Source organism: Sceloporus occidentalis, unplaced genomic scaffold, assembly GCF_023333645.1.
Source record: "Sceloporus occidentalis isolate IW3139 unplaced genomic scaffold, rSceOcc1.0.p SCAF_4, whole genome shotgun sequence".
Taxonomy (NCBI): domain Eukaryota; kingdom Metazoa; phylum Chordata; class Lepidosauria; order Squamata; family Phrynosomatidae; genus Sceloporus; species Sceloporus occidentalis.
In genome coordinates, this window is record NW_028316984.1 from 179,607,163 (window position 1) to 179,628,570 (window position 21,408).

At 39.9% G+C, this 21,408-nt stretch overlaps 2 protein-coding genes across 3 annotated transcripts in view; both read left to right on the top strand.

Annotated features, from left to right (window-relative positions):
• The first annotated feature begins 189 nt into the window (after positions 1–189).
• On the top strand, positions 190–6,419 carry LOC149315095 (GSK3B-interacting protein-like). Of its 2 annotated transcripts, none has more exons than XM_089522483.1 (3): positions 190–308; positions 2,933–3,191; positions 4,614–6,419. In XM_089522483.1, the coding sequence occupies exons 2-3, from the start codon at positions 2,934–2,936 to the stop codon at positions 4,773–4,775; spliced, it is 420 nt and encodes a 139-aa protein (XP_089378609.1). In that variant the 5' UTR covers positions 190–308; position 2,933; the 3' UTR covers positions 4,776–6,419. The 2 variants fall into 2 exon arrangements, with proteins under 2 accessions (XP_089378609.1, XP_089378608.1); XM_089522482.1 differs by having other exon boundaries at positions 190–304.
• A 1,585-nt stretch (positions 6,420–8,004) lies between these two features.
• Positions 8,005–21,408, top strand: part of LOC149315096 (adenylate kinase 7-like) — a 35,813-nt gene continuing 22,409 nt past the window's right edge. Inside the window, exons 1-7 of the mRNA XM_089522484.1 lie at positions 8,005–8,176; positions 8,875–9,060; positions 11,749–11,857; positions 14,176–14,270; positions 15,220–15,330; positions 18,620–18,703; positions 21,018–21,106. Of these exons, the coding sequence (XP_089378610.1) occupies positions 8,069–8,176; positions 8,875–9,060; positions 11,749–11,857; positions 14,176–14,270; positions 15,220–15,330; positions 18,620–18,703; positions 21,018–21,106 (782 nt within the window). The 5' untranslated portion in view covers positions 8,005–8,068. The remainder of the gene's footprint in view (positions 8,177–8,874; positions 9,061–11,748; positions 11,858–14,175; positions 14,271–15,219; positions 15,331–18,619; positions 18,704–21,017; positions 21,107–21,408) is intronic.

Consider the following 21,408-nt stretch of genomic DNA (forward strand, 5'->3'; position numbering starts at 1 on the left):
CGATAACCATTGCCTTCATCGGTTAAAAGGAGGACTCCTGGTCAACCTGAGCAAACTATCTCCCCCCCCCCCAAAAAAATCCGCTTGAGAACCAGTAGTATCTTGGCCACCGCTGCTTAGGCTGTAACTCTTTGACTTTGGAGTCACGTGACGGAAGACGGGAGGGAGGGGCAGGAGGGAGAGGGAGGGGCGGAGCCTCCTCCAACGTTCCATCGCGAAAGGAAGGAGAAGCAGGGAAGACACTTTGCAGCAGCCAGAGCAGGTCCAGGTCGAAGAGCGGCTGGAGAAGGGGATGGATGAGTGTGTAGGTACCTCGTCGCGGAAGCGGGGCTGCGTCTGCACTGCAGGAATAACCCACTTTGACACCGCTTTAACTGCCCTGGCTCAATGCTAGGGATTTCTGGGGAATTGTACTTTTGGGGGACATTTAGCCTTCTCTGGCAGAGAGCTCTGGGGCCACAGCAAACTAGAAATCACAGGATTCCATTGCATTGGGCCATGGCAGTTAAAGTGGTGTCAAACTGGGTTATTTCTGCAGTGCGGAGGTGTTGCGGTGTGTTTGTGGGTGTTGTGTGGCATGGGGAGCCCAGAGAGTGGACTCAAGAGGAGGTTCGAACCTCTCTGTGGGTTTGCCTTTGCCTGCCTTTGAGGCTGAGAGAGTGTGACTTGCCCGAGGTTGGCCAGTGTGTTTCCATGGCCAAGTGGGGAGTCGAACCCTGCTCTCCAGAGTCATACTCCAATGCTCAAACCTTGATGATGATTATGATGATTATATTTATTTGTAACCCACTCTTTCTCAAAGGTGCTGCAAGATCTCTGTCTCCATATTGATTCTACAGAGGAATTTTATCCATCTCTGTTTGTTCAACTGGCCTATGGCTGTACCTTTATCACCTGGCAGGTGCACCCATTGCAGAAGGCAGAGAGAAACTCTTCATGGACATAAATAACAATATGGACATAAAACACTATCGCCTGACAGTGCCAATGGCTGCTGCCTCGAGGGAACATCAGAAATAGTTGCTAGTGCATTGCTTCGGATTGCTGTGTTAGGATCTATTAGGATTGTGGCCTAAAAGGATCTAAGCTTAGAATTGGGTTGGGCTGAAGACGGAAAATAGGGAAGATGCTTCTAGTATGAAGAGGAGAAGTCTGGATGATTTGTTTTTGGGAACCACATTTTAGAGAGTAGCAGATAATGTCAAACTTTGGATTGTGAGATCTGAAAGGGAGTCATTACTCTCTGGGATTTGTTTGCAGGGTTGAGAGGGAGAAATCATCTTGTCATTTGCAGACTCATGTTTAAAAACCTCATTTTGGAGTGAAGTCAAAGGCATAGGTCTTTCAGGTTATGTGGCCGTATTCTAGAAGAGTTTGTTCCTGACATTTCACCAGCATCTGTGGCTGGCATCTTCAGAGAATGCTGGAATGGAAGAGAGTGAGGTATATGTATACTGTGTGACCCTGGCTTGGGAGAATTGATTTCCATGTTAATCTGTGTATTGTACTGTTGTTGAATGGCAAGGTCTCAGGGTGAGAGGATATGCAAAGAGGATTAGTGTCTGTCTAATCAGAGATCCATTGTCTGTTTATTTTTGAGGTTTTTAAACAAAGGCTAGATGTCCATCTGTCAAAGGTGCTTTGATTGTGTCTTCCTGCATGGCAGGGGATTGAACTGGATGGCGCTTGACGTCTGAAGGGCCCTTGAGTTCTTTTCCAAATCTGTGATTCTATGTAGGTGGCCTATAGGGTGAAACCTTGTCGGAGTTGTGATGCGTGGGGGCCTGATATGAAAATGAATTATCAGGGGGGAAGTACATGGGGAATAGGTGGAATGCTCAAGCTAAGGAGTCAGTTTTATGCTTTATGGAGACTATGGGAGTGGGAGAGTATGAGAATGAGACTTAACAATACTAAGAGACAGGGGAAAGTGGGAAGAAAGTTCCCAGGCTGATGAGAGAGTGCAGAAATAGACAGGTGGTGAAGAAGTAGTTTGAACAGAAGGAAGGGGGTGGTTTGATATGGGTTGATTAAAAGATCTGGCAGATCAGTTTTCTCACAGTTGTTCCAAAGCTGCCCCTTCATTTGACATAAGGAAGAACCACTATGGCTTTGTGGAGGGGTGAAAATAATTGGTAAAAGAGGACAAGGGAGTATGGTGTAGCAGTTAGTGTTGAATTACGAACAGGGTTCGATTCCCACCTCTGCCATGAAACCTGTTGGGTGACCATGGGCAAGTCACACTTTCTCAGCCTCAGGGGAAGGCAATGGCAAACCTCCTCCAAGCAAATCTTGCCAACCAAACCCCATGATAGGTTCTCCTTAGGGCTTCCACAAGTCGGAAAGGACTTGAAGGCACACGCCAACACCAAGAGGAGTGGAACAGTTTAGCTTCCATTTATAGTGAAGTGTGAATGTGTTGCAGAGGGGGAAAAAAGTAGTTTTGAGATAGTATACACAACAGTGAATGTGATAGGTTTGGGGCTTATGAGTAACCCACTCTTCTATTTTATGCAAAATCAGTACACTGATATTTCCGTAATATTTTGTGGGTGGATAGGAGCTTTCTGGCTAACAATGAAACATGTCCATTCACTTGAGGACATAGCTTTATTAAATCCTTCTAACCCTTAGTATCCACTGGGGTTACCAGGATCCCCCATGGATACCAAAATCTATGGGTGCTTAATAGTGAAATGGCACCCCTTCTATAAAATGGCAAAATCAAGGTTTGCTTTTGGGAATTTAGATATTTTAAAAATATTTTCAAGCCACAGATAGTTGAATCAGTGGATAAGGAATCCATGGATATGGAAGGCCAACTGTACTAACTCCCAGAAAGTGTGCATTTGAAGCATTTGTATTATCTAACATAGTTCTAACTATATCTTTGTTTCATTTTGTTTTTTAAATATTGCTGCTTTGTACACAGAATGGAGACTGACTACAATCCCATGGACCTTTCGAATAACACAGGCATTGAAGACCATTCTGAATTCAAAGAATTTGAAGGAACGGATGTGAAGGACATGAGATTAGAAGCAGAAGCTGTTGTGAATGATGTCTTGTTTGCTGTTGGCAATATGTTTGTCTCTAAAAGCCTTCCATGTGCAGAAGATGTGGCATACATCAATGTGGAAACTAGAGAAAGGAACAGATATTGCCTAGAGCTCACCGAAACAGGACTCAGGGTAACTGTTCCTTTTATGAAGATCCTTTATTTTAAAAAGTGTTTGCCATCAGGCATTTGGTAATCCACAAATTAAAAAAGCACTTCAGCGCTGTTTAGAGGTTTTTTGTTTTGTTTTGTTTTGTTTCACTTCAGATGTTTCAGAATGTTTACCTTTATTTACAGAACAGCACATCTGCTGTTCCTATTTTTGACCTTGCAAAAGATGTTGGGATTTCAGAGCTAAAGAAGAGGCCAATGTTAATTTATTTTTATTCTGAGATAACCTCTCTGATTTTCTGATACTTGTTTTGAAAGATGCAAGGCAGTATCTAACAGTGGTGTACTATTGGCATAATCATGAGATTCAACAAAACCAAAAGGAGGGAATCCTCGCTTCAGTCCCTTATAACCCCCCCCCCCAAAAAAAAAAAAAAAACAAAGGGGCTAGGAAATCCTCAGAACTAAATTTTGGCAGCATAAAGAGGAGGGTATAGTATGAAAGGGAAGAAATTTTTACTAGTGGAATATTGGATTAAATGTTTAATGCACCAGAGTTCATCAGATTCTTAAGTAGGAAGATCAGTCTTTTAATATAGGGATTCCTGCCCGCCTAATAATTGTGTTAGAAGAGGGACTTTAAGTAGGTAGATTTTGCCATTTCACTGTGCTGAAGGGGCTGAATAGCTGCACCTTGTGAAATCACTACACATTTAACAACTGTGTCTGTGTTACTGTTGAAAGCCCTGTGTGCATTAATAATAATAATTATTTATTTATTTATTTACATTCCTCTTAATCTCTAGGAATCCAAGCGGATTACAACAGTAAAGCAAAATACAGTTAAAAGAGAATACATTAAAAATTCCAAGATCCCCATCCCTCCCCCCAGACATAAAAACATAATTAAATGCTAAAAGGGGATTAAACCAAAAAAGAAGTTAAAAACATTAATATACAATTATGTTTAAAATGAAATAAGAGTTTCAAGTACAGTAGGGTCTGGGTAGAATAAAGATAAAGATGGGGGATAATGGGAGAAAAAGGAAGAAAATTATTTTTATTATTTTATTATTTTAAGAAATTACTGTAGTGTTATTCTTTAATATGATGGTCATATGTACTGAGAAGAACTGTTGAACATTTCCCAATGCAATCCGCTCTGTCATGAATCTTTTTTCTGTAAAGAACATAGGTGTATAACTGCAGCACTGTCCACTCCAGATACAGCCAGGTGTCCTCCCTGTCAAATATTGAAAATATTAGTTTCCTTACACATGACATAGCTTCAGTTTTAATGGCAAACGGAACTTTATATTTCAGGTTGCTGATTCTCTTAAAATACATAGACCAGCAATTCACTGGGACTGTATTTGACTTTACTTAGGTGTTTATAGTATAGAGTTGCTTCTCATTTCTAAACTATATTGTTTTTCTTCTGCAGGTAGTTGGTTATGCTTTTGACCAGGTGGATGATAGTGTACAGAATCCCTACCATGAGACTGTTTACTCTTTGTTGGACTCCGTCAGCCCAGCATATCGAGAAGCTTTTGGAAATGCACTGCTACAAAGATTGGAAGCTTTGAAAAGGGATGGGCAGTCATGATTGAATCTCTAGTCAAAACAAGCTTTAGCAAAAAGTTGCTGCTGGTCAGAATTTTTTCTAGGTCATACTGAGACCTGATGGCAAGGGGAGTAATTCCCTTTAGCTGCATTCTTTGCTTTCACTGTTCCTTGCAGCGAGACTTTCAGTGGCATCAACTTGTAAAATATATTCTTGATACTGTTGTTCTGAGTAAATTACCCAGTCTGTTTTTAAGATAACTTAGTGAAATATATACAATTACTGTTCTTGGTTTCTTCAGATTAGTAAAAGTGACAGAACATGATAGTTCTAATCTCTCAGACATTAACTTAATACTTAATTTCAACAAAACTATATTTGGTATTAAATCTGTTAGATGTAGTATCTGTTCAGAATTTACACAGTAGTGTGATTCACTGTGTTTCAAGACTAACTTGGTTTTATTGAAACCAAATACTATTTGCCATAGCTAAACTAATTTTTAAAAAATCATTAAAAATATACATGCTTAGCTCAGCATCTTGTGCATGGATTTAGAAATGATCTTGTTCATTCACTAGGAAAGTGTGATACATACTATTAATTAAAGACATACCCTGGTACATGTTTGACAAACATGTTAAGCCCAGTACTTCTCAGTAATTAAACAAGAGAATTCAGTATTTGTACCCTGTGGGTAGTAAGCTTCAGATGCTAAACAAAAGATGAACTGTAGGCATAATGAATGTATTCATCAATTGAAATACAGATGGGATAAGCACAAAAATGAGGAAGTAAAAAGCCACATTCTTCATAAAAGCCCTATCCTGAATTGCTATGCTAAAACTGTATTGTTTCCTAAAGAGAACTATTTACAGTTATTTTGAATGTTTACATAATGTACAGTATATCTAAAGTATTTTTGATTCTTTATTTGCTATACTAATCTAAGTATTTCTGTAATCTCTTGTATTCTTAACCGTGCTGTATCCTTTTCTAGTGTGTGGAATTGGTTCAAAACCAAAGACTGAAATTGATAAATTGGACTGTAAGAAAAATAGATAGTGCTGAGTACAAAATTGTTAACTTTCAGTGCTGCTGTTATCTTTTAATATAGTCTGCTTGAGAGAAATGTGTTTTAAAAACAAAGCTATATATTCACAGCAGGACCATCTAATGTTACATTTTCCTAGCTATTACTGATATCTAATCCTGAAAGTCAATGAATTTAATAGAATATTCTGATCTTGGTGAGTTTAAATGTACATGTCATACACCTGATGCTGCTTGAGTGGTGTTTATCCTAACAATCTGATCCAAGACTGAAAGACCACTTAGCTTAGTTGAAACATTTATTATAGTTTTGTCTTAGTTTTGCTATAATTATGGCTGAAATAACCTATAGTAAAATCTCTTTAGAACAAGTGAATGTTTTCATGCCTTTTAAGAAGTGAAAACATCTAACATTTTCCTCTAGCCAGCTGTCTTTGGTATACTGATTTAAAATTAATGTGAAATGCACAGAGAAAATTGGGTAGATGTGCGTTCAGAATTTGGATTCATGTCATGGAAGTTATACCTCAGTGAAAACAAAATGTACTCTGCCCCTTGTAACCCTTTGTGAATAATACAGCCATATTGCTTTGAGACTGAATAGTTCAATAAAGACATAGAAACAATTTGCAAGTTGGTGTACTTTTTGTAATAAGCAAGAGAGGTTTTTTTTATGTGAAGTCAAAGGCATTCATGGCCAGCATCCATAGTTTTTTGTGGGTTTTTTGGGCTATGGGCTGTGTTCTAGAAGAGTTTTTCCTGACGTTTCAGTGATGTATTTGGAGTTGGGAGAAATTGTTCCAAAGCAGGTCAATCTGAACTGAAATGCTGCACACTTTCTGACAGCTCTGCCTCCTCTGGAGCTGCCATAGAGCAATATGGAATGAAACAAACACCAATAAGTAAAGAGGAACTGCAGGAATTCCTGGTTAATCTAAATGAATTTAAGTCCCAAGGCCAGATGAACTTCATCTAAAGGTATTAAAAGAACTGGCAAAGGTAATCTCAAAGCCATTGGCAATAAGTTTTGAGAACTCCTGGAGAACAGGAGAAGTCCCAGCAGACTGGAGGAGGGCAAATGTTGTCCCCACCTTCAAAAAGAGAAAAAAAGAGGATCCCAACAATTATCATCCCGTTAGTCTGACATCAATACCAGGAAAGATTCTAGAGCAGATAATTAAACAGAGAGTCTGTGAACATTTAGAAAGCAATGTCATTCTCACAAAAAGTCAACATGGGTTTCTGGGAATCAAGTCATGCCAGATTAATCTGATCTTTTTTGATAAAATTACCAGTTTGGTAGACAAAGGGAATAGCATATCTCGATTTAAATAAGACCTTTGACAAGGTTCCCCGTGACATTCTTGCAAACAAGCTTGTAAAATGTGGGTTAGACAAGGCAACTGTCACAGCATGCCTGCAGCGTATGCGGGTTTATCGTATGCAGACTTGAGGTCACACACATGGCAAATAGTACATGCTTTCATAGACTTAGGTCTACTTCCTCAGATGCATTTCTAATAGTGATAGAATAGAAATAGGAAATGCATAGTTAAATAGTAAATGCTTTCATAGACTTGAGTCTGCTTCCTCAGATGCATTTACTATCTATTCTATCACCATTATAAATTAATCTGGGGAAGTAGACTTCAGTCTACGATGAAAGCTCATGCTGCCAACTTCTTTCTTTCAGTTAGCCTCAAAGGTGCCGCAAGCACTTTATGTTGCGGAAAAGAGCTATGGCAACCCTATGCTTCTGAACAGAAGGGGAAAAAAGTGTTTTAATTATAAATCTGTGTAGATTCGCTGCTAGATTATTTTTGCTTTGTGCTGCTGACATTTGTAAACAACTGGTATGTCTGAAGAAGCACTTTGAAATAACAGAGTCATGGCAGTGCTATGAAACAAGAGCCCTCTCCAGCTTTGACTCTGGCAGCCCTGCTAAGAAGGCCATAAAGGACTGCATCCATACTGGAGAAATAATCCGGTTTGAAAGCGCTTTAACTTGTTGTCTGGCTCTCTGCTATGGAATTCTGGGAGTTGGAGTTTGTTGTGGGGCCCAGAGCGGAGCGGAGCTCCGCTCTGGGCCCCATAACAAACTCCAACTCCCAGAATTCCATAGGGAAGAGTCAGACAACGAGTTAAAGCGCTTTCAAACCGGGTTATTTCTTCAGTATGGCTGCCACTCTAGCGGGGCTTCGTGGCGGAGACTAGGCCGCGGCCTGCTCTTGCCCGGTTGCCTAGCAACGGCTGGGCTTCCATCCTCGGCGGCGGTGGCGGCCATGTCGGAGGAGGAGGAGGAGGCGGTGGCCGAGGCCGAGGAGATCATCCGCAGCCAGAGGATCTTCCTCAACCACCTGGACTCCTACTGCGGCCGCAACATCGGGAAGGTGAGCCGATGGAGCAGGAGGAGGATGGCGGGCGCCGAGGGGAAAGGCCGGGATGGGAAGGGACTGGTGGGTGGGGGGCGTCCTCCTTTCCCCAGGACGTGTCCAGATCGTGTCCTCCTTTTCCAGGACATGTCCTCCTTTCCGAAGTCGTGTCCTCCTTCCCCAGGACATGCCCTCCTTTTTCAGGACGTGCCCCCTTCCCCCCAGGACGTGTCCTCCATTTTAAGGACGCGTCCTCCATTTTCAAGACATGCCCTCCTTAACCAGGACGTGTCCTCCTTTCTCAGGTCATGCCCTCCTTTTCCAGGATGCGCCTCCCTTTTTCAGGTCATGTCCTCCTTTTTCAGGGCGTGTCCTCCATTTTCAAGACATGCCCTCCTTTTCCAGGACACGTCCTCCTTTCCCAGGACATGGCCCCCATTTTCAGAAGAAGTCCTCCTTTTTCAGGGCGTGTCCTCCATGCCCTCCTTTTCCAGGCCATGCCCATTGAGCCAGGGCAGTTAAACCAGTCTCAGACTGGATTATTTCTGCAGTGTGCTTTGGACCTGCAACAAGTTCTCACAAACAGCATCATGACTTGTTATGTGTGTGAATGCATATCAAGTGACCAAAATCCTGAAACAGGGCATTACCTTGACTTACATGAGTATGAACTGAATTCCTTTTAACCCCATGAATGGTTTTATGTACATCTTAAGTATCTAGCAAGCGCTGTTGTCGGAGCCTCTCTGGAGGAAGTTGCCGAGGAGGAAGAAGAAGATGAAGAAGGGAGATCAACTGTTGAAATTGCACCTCCGAAACCAAAAGAAGGAATATACCAAGTTGTGGGAACGCTTTCGGAAGCAGAAAGTAAAAAGCCAGATTTTGCAGTGGAAGTGTATACAGTGAGTATTATTAATCTTGTTGGTCCAGTGAAATGCTCAGTTTGCAGAGGGCCATTGGCCACCTTTGGCATGTTCAGACTGGAGAAAACAATAGCAGAGCAACACAAGGTAGTATATTGTATGTAGTGCTTTATGAAACCTTTCATATTTGGAGTATTTTTTTAATAAGGCAAAGGCATAATGGATGAAAATGCTTATGATTAAGGCTGTCAGTTCAGGATGCTCTGAGGTTACTACGCCACAAACTGAGGGCTGAAAGATGGATTGGGACTGTGGCATCTGCACGCTGCAGCTCTAATCTGCTGGGGCGCCAGCCAAAAAAGGAGTGGTTTTCAACTGCTCCTTTTTTGGCCAAGGAAAAGTCACCTTTAGCAGCACTTCAGCAGCCCTGCAGCAGCTTCCCGGTATGTTGGGAGCTTGCGGCATGTAACTGCCATGCCCCCAAGACGCCCAGAAGCTGGCCCATGTCTGGGCAGCTGGAAGCCAGCTTCCGGGCGGCTTCAGAGCTTGCGGTGTCAAAACGCCACACTCTGAAGCTGCCCAGACGGTGGCGTAAAGGGGCACTCTGTTTCGCCCCTGAGTCACAGGGACAGTCCCTAGTGATATTAAGTGTGATCTACTGAGCACTAACCACAATTGCTCACAGTTTGTAATTATCATAGAATCAGAGAGTTGGAAGAGACCACATATTTTTCTTAAGACAGAAATCTTAGTTAAAGGTGCTGTTCCCAGATCAAGGTGAAATGGCAGGATTATTCTGTATCCTTTATTGAGACAGATGGGATAAGAAACATTAAATCTGGACTATTTGATTCTAGACAGAAAGAGGATGCGGAGTAGAGCAGAGGGTAGATTTTCTCATTATCTAGGCTGGATTTATGTAGCTCCTCTGTGGTCATTATTGTTTGTTTTATGTTCAAGAGTAAGCCTGCATTTGCACTTTCTTCTTTTACTTTTATTAGGAACCCTACATGTGATCCTTTTAAAAAGTAAGCAAAAATTGCAGTGGGAACCTGGAGCATGGGCTGTTACTATTAATTGTCATCAAGTCAACTTCGACTGATGACCCTATGAATGAGAGACCTCCAAGTCACCCTATTATCAATAGCCCTGTTCAGGCCTTGCAGACTCAGAGCTTGCTTGACTGAATCCATCCATCTAGAATATGTTCTTCCTCCTTTTCTACTGCTTTCTACCTTACCAAGCACTATTGTTCTTTCTAGTGGGTCATGTCTTCACGTGATAAGGCCAATGTACTCAGTTTAGTCGTCTTGGCTTCTAGGGAGGGCTCAATCTTGATTTCTTCTACGATCCATTTATTCCCTTTTTAGCAGTTCATGGGTGTATATGGACTGCAGAATTAAAGCAGTTTGACATAACTTTAACTACTATGGCTCCATTCTGTGGAATCCTGGGATTTGTAGTTAGGTGAGGCATTCAGCCTGGTCTGTCAGAGAGCTCTGGTTCCTCACCAAACTACAAATCCCAGGATTAGGTAGAATAGAATACTGATACTTTGGGCTGCCCCTGGAGTATCCTGGCCAGTTCAGACAGCACAATAGTTGTAGGTCACAGCATATTTTAACACAGGCCTGCCTGAAGCTGATCAGAGTTGCAGTCTAGCAGCACCTGGAGGTCCAAAAATACTGATTTGTAAAGAGCTCTGAAATAAACTGAGATTATGATTAAATTATCATTATCATTTTAGTTATATTTATTTGTATCTCACCATTTCCCCAAAAGTGGGACTCAAAGTGGCTTACAATATTAAAAGACAGTACAATTGAAACATACCAAAATGATACATTAAAACAGAATTAAATTATTTTAAAACAGATGGCATGTTAAAAGAATAAAATACAGTTTAGAAAGATAAAAGTGTTTAAAACACTTTAAAACAATACAGTACCGCAGCCTGTTCTTTAAAAATGCCTGTCTGAACAAGAAGATCTTATCCTGCTGGCGGAAGGACAACAAGAAAGGAGCCATTCTGCTCTCCCAGGGAAGGGAGTTCCACAGTCTAGGGGCAGCCATTGAGAAGGCCTTGTCTTGTGTCTCCACTAACCATGCTTGCGATGGTGATAGAACTGACAGAAGGGCCTCTCCTGATGATCTCAGGGCCCAGGCCGGCTCTTACAGGGAGATACGGTCTGCCAAATAACCTGGACCTGAACCATAGAGGGCTTTATAGGTCATAACCAGCACTTTGAATTGTGCCCAGAAACGAACTGGCAGCCAGTGAAACCATTTCAACAGGAACATTGTGTGTTCTGTGTCAGTTTCTGTTTTCCAGGAACCATTGAAATGGTCTTTAGTGTAAAGTTTTCTAAGTTTCTAATTATATTTGAGAGCCATTTCATAACTTGTGCAGGCCATGTGCGTGCTTTAGTTTTCACAAGACTTTTATTATGTCAAACGTGGTATGGGAAAGGCCCTGTCTGAATTTGCTTTTACACCATTGCTTCATTTTCAAAAGTAGTATGTCAGAGAGAAAATTCTAGCCTCTTTGTTTATATTTCTAGCCATTTTGTTTATATTTGTTTGTTTATTTATATATTAAATGATAGTACAACCTTAATTCATGAGTATCCTAGGGCTACTAGAAGTCTGAAAGTAGAGATTGTAAACAGAATTACAACATGGAGGAAAGTTAATTCCTCCTTAACAGCATTTTTGTTTTGTTTTTAGACAGCATCTCGAGATGAGCTGTTCGCTCGCATGTTAGAATGTGACATAATTATTTATAACATCACTGAAGATGCAAAACAAATTGAAGAAGCAACCTGGGCAGCCACCGGTCAGTATATTTTCTTCTTTATCTAGAATAGGTATGGAGAATTCTTCATCCATTGGCTTTGGAAAGAGGATGTTTGATGTAGTTTGGTTCATCTGAACTACAATGAACTGAGTTCACCTCTCTCAGCCATGAAAATTCTTGGTGATCTTGGAGAAATCTCTCTCCTCTCACCTGTATGAGTTTGGGGAGCAGATATACGAGTGAGTATTTAGCTAACATCTGCAAATTAAGTCATCCCAGCTGTGTGCATGTTTGCCAAGATGACTTTTCTAGTTCTCATCAGGTTGCATAGGCACACTTGGCTTGTGCATCTCAAAAATATCTAATCTGAAATTTTGATGATTTATCTTACAGTTTATGTTCACATGTGTGACCTAATCAAAAAGACCGTGGCTAAAACTGACTGTGTTGCATGTTTAGCAGTCAGGGGTGGTGGCCTTATCAAATATGTGTATTTTTACTGATCATCCATTTGATTGGTGGCTCTGTGTTGAGTAAACCCATACCCTTTGTATACCCTTCCAAAGATCGTCTAACAGGGACATGTGCATAATACTAAAAGTTGAACTGTAGGAACCCTGGACCTCCTTGACCTTTGTATTTGCACCTGCAGTTCCTCATCTAGTGAGGGATACAGACATAGAAACTTTCTAGCTAGATTGGTCTGTCTGTGTTAAACAATGTTATGCTGCTTCCTATCATCATAAATAACATGATCAGTTATTTCTCTGAAGAAGCCAGCCACAGATGCTGGTGAAACGTCAGGAATAAACTCTTCTAGAACATGACCATAGCCTGAAAAACCCATAAAAAACTGTGGATGCCAGCCATGAACGCCTTCGACTTCACCACATGATCAGTGCTAAGGAATAATGGGAGTTCTAGTAAAACAAAATCCAGTAGTCCATATGTTTCCCACCCTTGGTGTAAAAGTTGTATCCATTGGATGGACTTCCTCCCATCCAATGGTAGTTATGCAGGACAGTTTCTGAAAGATCAATACCAGCATGACAGAGTGAGACTGTGAAAAGTAAAGGTGAGAAATCCTGGTATGTGTCTAAAAGTCTGTGTGTCTACATTAAGACAAAGCTGGATAACTGGGATACACTGGTAGATTTTTGAATGGTTTGTGGTCTATCTCCATATAGTTCTGTTTTGCAGTAGTTTAAAAATTGCTGCTATAACTGCAAGTATAAATATTCTTTGACAGTTCCTTACTGACATACAGCTCAATTCCTGCTTAGCCTTGTTCTTCTCCTGTAAATTGTGTGTATCAGTTGGTTAACATAAAGAAGTTCTTTATGAACCTCTACTGTCCAGTTTTATAGTTTTGTGTTAGAGTCCACAGAGTCTGAAAGTAACTGGTTACTTTTTGGAGCAATGAGGATGTAATATGGTCATATTTTAAAAGCAGCATAACACATAGGAACAGTGTTTTTAAAAATTGACATGTGTGTAATGAGTATCATTTTCTATTTACTTTTTAAAGTTTTTTTTAATTTCCTTAGAGACATTTTGAGCAGATTTTTTTCATGTTTTGCATTCTTTGCTTATCAGTCCTAGGGTGTGTCTACATACTGAAAAATTAAGAAGCAACGTAGCACGTTACTAATTTGATTGATTTTTTTTTAAAAAAATAGAGGTCTTGTAATAATTTCTATAACAAATCATTTTTAGAAAATAACACCCCAGGTCCAAAACACAGTACATAAATAATCCAGTTTGAGACCACTTTAACTGCTCTGGCTCAATGCAAGGGAATACTGGGAACTGTAGTTTTGTGAAACATTTAGCCTTGTCTGGCACAGAGCTCTGGTGCCACAATAAAATACAATTTCCAGGATTCCCTAGCACTGAGCCAGGGCAGTTAAAGTGGTATCAAACTGGATTATTTTTGCAATATGTTTTGGAGCTAATAATTGTTTATCTGTACTAAATCAAATGTAGATTTGCTTTTGAATATTCAGGGCTGTGGGTGGGTTTGGTTTTTTTTTTGTTTTTTTTTGCTGATCCTCTGTGTATACTAGGTAATTGGCCCTAACCTCTGTCACGTTTTTAACCTTGCTCTGCTCTTGTACTCAATCCACAGTCATTATTTTGCATTTCCCTGTAGTTGTTGTGTGTCTGGATTTTAGTGACAAAACCAAAATGGTTCCCCTTAAACCAACATCTTCCAACTCCTGGATTAAGATACTTTCTATATAACACTGACCCTGTACTGGGATTTCCCCCACCAGAACACTGACCCAAAATTATGTAAATAGATAATATAAATTGTCTGTTTAGATTAGCATCTCTACTCTTATATGATTACACAGTGTTAAATGAAGAATCAGTCAACTTTGAAAAGCAGAAAGTGTTCATTCTACTATCAACAATTATGACATGGGCACGAAGCAAGCCTCTTGATCCAGTGAGTAGTGGGGGTGGATGGTGGGCGGGAATGAATAAATTATTGACTATAATTGTAGCAAATGAACCTTTGCTTATGTGATTTGAGTTCCAAAATCTTTGGTTTGAGAATGTGTGATGCAGTCTCATTTCTCTGAATTCTCCTGGTTCTCACTGTTAACGTTTCAGTGTTTCCGTCTCTTCCTTTTTAAAAACAGAACAGCTTTGTTATAGCACACAAAGCTGGGCTTTCAATTGTAGTTGTTGTGGTGGTGGTTATTACCATCGTCATCATCACATTTTTTACCAGAACTGGGACTAAAGGTATTTTTTTTTAAAAAAAGGTAAGTACATGCAAAAAGTTACTATAAAAAGTAATTAAATTCTATGTAGAATTAAAAACATTTTGAAGAATATATATTAAAAAGGGAAGAAATAAAAAATAACTACTTGCTAATGTTAAGAAGTGGGATGTGGTGGCTTAATGGTTAGAGAAACCAATTCTGACGATCATAATAAGGTCAGAAGGTTGGCAGTTTGAGGCCTGAGTGCTGCATGATGGGGTGTGCTGTCACTAGTCCCAGCTTTTGTCAATAGTCCCAGCTTCTGCCAACCTAGCAATTCGAAAGCATGCAAATGCAAGTAGATAAACAGGTACCACTTCAATGGGAAGGTAACATTGTTCAGTGAAGTCATGCTTGCCACATGACCACCTTAGTTGTCTTCAGACAATGCTGGCTGTTTGGCTTAGTAATGGGGATGAGCACTGCCCCCTATAGTCGGTTATGGCTAGACATTCATGTCAAGGGACTACCTTTACCATTAATGTTAGGAGGGATATCAAAATGACCTTATCTCCTTTTATTTGCTCAAAATAAAAATTGAATAATTTGAAAATTTCTTACTAAAATGAATATGTTTTTGTTCCTGCTCACTTTCCCTCCTCATTATCACCATTCCACAACATCCAGGAAGATCCTGAAATACCTTTCACTGAAGAAGATTATCGTCGAAGGAAACCACATCCAAACTTTATAGAGCACATCAATGCAGAAAAGACTATTATAAAACTTGGCAAAAATGTAAGTATTACTGGAAAATTAATTTTATGCACTTTTAATAGAAAAGATACTGGCCTTATTACATACACAACAAATTAATATTAATTTTATGATGATGTCTCTCACTCTGAGGAGCAATTCACAGAGTACACCTTACTGACACAGAGGCAGATGTTAAAGAACAGTATGAATTATTTCCATCTTAAAACAAGAGAAGGTAACATGTAACATTACTGTTGGCTGTGTGTAGAAGCTGGCTGCTTGGAATTTGTCTTCTATCTTTCTTTCTATATAAATAAAAATGTAAATGTTCATTTGTTCAAAATCTTAAATCTCTGAAAGTTCTTCACCGATTGCTTTGAAATTTTGACACAACATTCCATTCGAATACACGCATGTTTTTATATACATATAAAACAACAAAGCTCAGGGCCAATCTTTAGAATTGTGAGGTTTATATCTAGACACAGATTGTTTCTATGATTCTCTGATTCTCACATAGACAGTTATATGTTGCGTGTTCTAGAGTCAGCAAACCAGACAATCTCTATATCTACACAGACAATGGAACAACAAAAAATATTGTATACCCACAAGCATTGTGAAATTAAATACAGTATTTCAGAAACGTGCGCTTTCTCTTTTCTTTCTTTTCCACTTAACCAGACTGAGCCACAGCAATGTGTGGCTGGGTAAAGCTAGTATCAAATATAAATCTTAAGTAAAGTGAAAATCCTTATAAAGGAATTCACATGTGTGATAGCTAGAAGAGGATGAGGTTAGCTGAGGCAGAGACAACTGAGAAAGGAGAGGTGAGAGAAAGTGAGGTAATATCTGTTGATGTCAGGTTTAAATGAAGGCAAAACAAGAGGAAATACACAAAGGAAACTTAACTACCTATCTGTACCTCTTCTGTAGGCACATAGCTGCTTGTGCAAATGTAGTTCCACCTTTCCCCACTTCCAGCAATAACTGCCTGATCCTGTGAAGAAATAAGTGTAGCAAAGTCCACACAACTTTTAGTTTCAATGGACACAGCACTTTCCTTGCTCTTGCCAGTTGAGCATTTAGCTCTTTCATTGTCTTTGTAATAGTGGACAAGCAGGAATAGAGATTTAAAGACTTGCTTCTGTCCTTTTCTGAGGCACAAAAGCATGTTGCTGCAATCAGTTTAAACAAAAGAGGTATTTTAGATGCTCTCCTGTAATGTGGCATGGAACCTACAAACCTGCTCAAGCTGTTTGTCCCTCAAGTAATTCTTTGTAAACAGTGCCTGTGGCAAGGGATGAGGAAGGGAAGTTGTAAGAAGAAAGCTAAAAAAGCAATCAGTTGGGGCAACTGGAGTTCTCTTTTGTATGATAGGAAATGGGTTTTGTCCCATAGCATAGATTTCTGGCCAGGAAGGAACGTGGTCAGGCCATCATGGCAGCTGTGACATCTGCCCTAGAATTCTTTCCCTCACTCTTTGAACCTTCATTTATGTGTTCTGTAGCAATGCTTCAAAGATTACAATGGAAACAGATAGGATCAATGACAAAAGATGTGCAGAGCCCTGTGCAATAGACTGCCATCTTCAAGAAACACCTAGGCTGGGGAAACCACACTTTTCCAGTTTCTTTAACATAGTGCCTAAGGCTTTATTGCTGCCATTCAGTAGAGAGAGGAACCAAGTAAATAAGTCTGGGATTAAAATAAATAGGTTTCTTAATTTGTTTCATTTTCCCTCTGAAACTATAAAGGCCAGCTGCGAAGGTGAATACAACTGCACTTTCCATCTCTTGTTTCCCATCACTGCCTATTGGTTCATACCAGACTATATTTTTAGTGAAAATTTTAAAGATCTCTAAACTGTTAGCAATGTAGGAATTCTCATGTTAACACTTCCTTTCAATAAGCTTAATAATATTTATTATGCATAACACTTTCCAGTGAAGAGAGATGAAAACCATTCATTTCTTTGCAGTCCTCTTCAGAGCTCCTTTAATTTAATTGTAACCACTGGTCCAACTGCCTCCCTGGTTACCTTCCTGCTCCTAATACATTTAAAGAATTTTTTGTTGCGGATTTTGATGCTGTTAGTGATATGTTCCTCAAAATCCATTTTTGCATTCATGATCTTCTGCTTGCATTTCCTTTGTGCCAGCTTGTGTTCCTTTAAGTTCATTTGATTTAGGCAAGACTTCCTCTTTGACTTAGTACTTCTCTGTATGCATTCTCTTAATCAAGTTTTATTGTTTCAGCTTTCCCTTCAATTTGTTTTTTTAACTTTTTTTCTTATTTTAGATAAGTTACATACTTTGAAGTCAAATAGGATTCTCTTGGAATTTCCTCATGCTTTATGACTGACATCTAAATTACTTTAATAGCGTTGTGCTCACTGTTTTCATCCATGTACACAGACCTCTCACCATCAAGTTTAATGCTTCTTTTAAGTTGACCCTGGAGCTTTATTTTCTTCATTTAAAGACAAAGCTTCTTGCCCTTTAAAAACAGGCTTCTCACACAGTGGGCAGATGTATCCTTTGATCTCATCCCTCAACTTATGATTGTACACCACTAATTTAGCAATTTGGTCACCAGGAGGGGACATTTGGAGCTTCATGGATATTCCCTGTGTCCCTTTTTATTCCAGGGGGCAATTTTCTGCCTCCACCATTACCTTGCCCTCCTCCCTCACCTGCCAGTTGGTTCTTTGAGTAGCTGCGCCAGACCCTGAACGCATTGCCACCCCCCCAGTAGCTGATGCTACTGAAGGTGGTGGTGCGGCTTCTGGAGAGGCTGTTTAGGGTCATATGTGGCTGCTGGGCAAGTGGGAAAGCGCCCTTTCTTGTATGCCCAGTAGCCATGCCAGTCTCTCTGAATGTACCACCCCACTGGGTGACAGTCCTCTCTGCGGTGTCACCCGGTGCAGTCTGCCTCTCACATTAACCCCAGTGATGCTAGTGACTATATGTATTCTTTCCCTTAAAACCTAGCACTTCAATTCTTCCATTTTGGCTCAGAGGCTTCAAGCTATGCACATAAACATCTATACCTCTTTCAATATTTTTTGTGCAGACATTTTCAATTTAGACCCTTAGACAATTTCAATTTACTGCCTGGTCATGAGCTATTTCCAGTCTATCCACATTTGGATAATCAGAAACATTTTCATTTTTATCCCAAAGTGGATGTTTCCCAGCAACTTTTGTTTTCCCCTACTGTTCAGTTTAAAAGATGCTCACACAATTGTTATGCAGGCAATGTATTAAATTAAGATTGCAGTGCTACAGAAAGTTTCTAACAATGGTGTATTCTTTATCTTCCACAGAACAAAATCAAATTTGCTACCTATGTTGTTGCTTCAGGTATTCAGTATGGAGCCGAAGAAAAACTTCTACACTACTTTTTTAAGGCAAGTTCATTCAAGATATGGTAATTTGTCTGCAAACAGCCGTCTCAGTATGCTCATTTATTAAATTTGAGCCAGCATGGTGTAGTAGTTTGAACGTTGGACTACAACTTTGAGACCAGGGCTCTAATCCCTGCTCAGCAATAGACTCTCACTATTAGTCGGAAATGACTTGAAGGCACACAACAACAACAACAACAACATTAAATTTGAACTCTCTACCAACTGTCCACTTTCTTCTTCCTCTTTTCTCATATTATTTTCTGTCTCCTCACCAGAAGATTATCCACCTGAGGTTCAATTCATAACTTTGACCTTAAGGTGCTGCATGCAAGGGAGACAAACTGAGGCAAGAGAAAAAAGAAAAGAGGGAAAGGCGCACAACTAATCACAAAGAGAAGGGGAAATATTGAATAGTAGAAAAACAGGTAGACAGGTATAATTTTAATTTTGCTAGTTGTTTAAGGCCTGTTACAGACAGGCCAAAATAAAGCTGCTTCGAGTCACAGTGGAGGTATGGTGTTTCAATGATGCATGCATCCTAAGAGTCCAGAAGCTGCACCAAAGCCACCTTCCAGTCCTTAGGGCTGGAGTGTGGCTTTGGTGTGACTTCTGGACTCTTAGGATGCATGCATCATTGAAACACCATACCTCCACTGTGACTCGAAGCAGCTTTATTTTGGCTGTCTGTAACAGGCCGTAGTCACACAGGTTTAAGTCATAACCATTACATTCAATGAATCATGATTTATGAGTAACATTAGTACAAAAAACATTACTAAGGATTCTGTATGGGATGGGATGGGATGAGGTCATGGGGGGGTGACGCCATGAGTTACGGCATTGAGTGATGCCAACCCTAGTGATTCCACTGCATGTTGCCACCTTCCTATGATTCCTTAAAAACCTGAGACCAAAACAATGTTGTGTATCATTCAGCAATCTTTATTTGCTAGGGCTAGTCCTTATTCTACTTCCAGGATACATTTTGAAGGTACCTTCATGATGAAGATCAATATCTTGTTTTCAATTTATAGATGAAATTGAGCAACTGTGACATTTACCATACAGTTATTTCATGACAGGCAGAATGTGAAATTCAATTACAATTACAATTCATTCCATGGTAACAGCAGGGCTTAAATCTGCCTATTTGGAAGGCATGAAAAGGCACTAAGAATTACTGGCTGTGATTTGCTAAGCTGGTCCAAGCATGACTTGCATCTTTAGGCAGATTCAGGATCTGTTGCTGATTTGTTGTTGTTGTGTGTTTTCAAGTCATTTCCAACTTATGGTGACCCAAAGGCAAACCTGTCATGAGTTTTCCTGGCAAGATTTGTTTAGAGAGAGTCATTGCCTTCCTTTGAGGTTGAGAGTGTGACTTTCTCAAAGTCACCCATTGGGTTTCCATGACTGAGCAGTGTTTTGAATCCTGGTTTATTAAAGTCCTAGTCCAACAGTCAAACCACTATACCATGCGGGATCCCCTGCTGATTTTTGCCTTGGCTTATAAAAACCAGCTTGATGATTCAGGCACAGCTGGTAAGCTAAATCTAGCTGACTGTTTAATTTCCCACAGTGCCTGGAATAATACTGTATTATTGGCACCGATGGAAATTAAAATGGCATTCAGACCCAACTGATCAGAATGGTGCTGCCACCATCATCATGTAAGCCCATCAGTGTCTACTTTGTGGAGGAGGCCACCCAGAGGGCATTTGTGTCAGGGCCATCCTCAGACTTGGACTCTGCACTGGACCTATTACACTCATAGTCATGGTAGCTACGCTGTCAGTCTGTCTTCTAAGGTTCATAAAAATAATTGTGCCCTAGTCAATAGCATAGCATAATCAATAGCATAACTATAAGCAATGATCTCTTGTAGAACTTTTTAAAATTGCTTTTTTGGACTGCTACTCTCCACAATTCCCCATGACCATGATGCCTGGGAATTCTGGACAGTTGTAGTCCCAAAAGTAACTTTTCCAAATTCTGACTCCCCTAATCAGAATAGCTTCATAGTATGTTCTCTGTTATATTGCTCAGACAAATCCATGCAGATAGTTTTCTGGAATATGAGGTTTGCCATTAAGCACTGAGAAAATACTTTCACCTTTGTGAATTTTATCTTATCATTTTAATAATAATAATAATAATAATATGTTTTATTTATATACTGCTATTCCTATGTATGTGAAAAAACTGTATATTTGCGCAATTGTGATTGTATAAAATATGACAATAAATTGACAGTTCTTGAGGGAATTATTCCTCCTAAATCATTCTAAAGTTACAGTTACTATGTAATTATTTTCAGTTGTCTTGGCTTGGTGAGGTGCCTGTTATACCATGTTATGGAGATGGACGAAATTTTATTCCAACCATTCACATTGTTGACTTAGCGGCGTAAGTACCCCTCAACTCAAGTCAGGTTAGCCAAACAGACTTTTGCTTGCATCCATAAAAACAAACAGATCTCATATTCAAACATAATTAAGATAAAATTGATTTGTTAATAAAAACATGCAAAATAGGTTGAGATTATATCTTGTCACCAGACAAGTTAGAAGTATTTCTATCAAGGCTAACTTGGGGCCGTAGCAGACAGCCCGGTAAAGCTAGCTTCTAGCTGGCTTGGGGACATAGTGTTTAAACACACCATGCCCTGAGTTGCCCAGAAGCCGCACTAGTGATTACATGTTGGCTGA

Excerpts from the sequence above, each read along its gene's own strand:
- LOC149315095 (XM_089522482.1), top strand. Across the intron at positions 3,192-4,613 it reads TCACCGAAACAGGACTCAGG|GTAGTTGGTTATGCTTTTGA; the intron begins GTAACTGTTCCT and ends TTTCTTCTGCAG.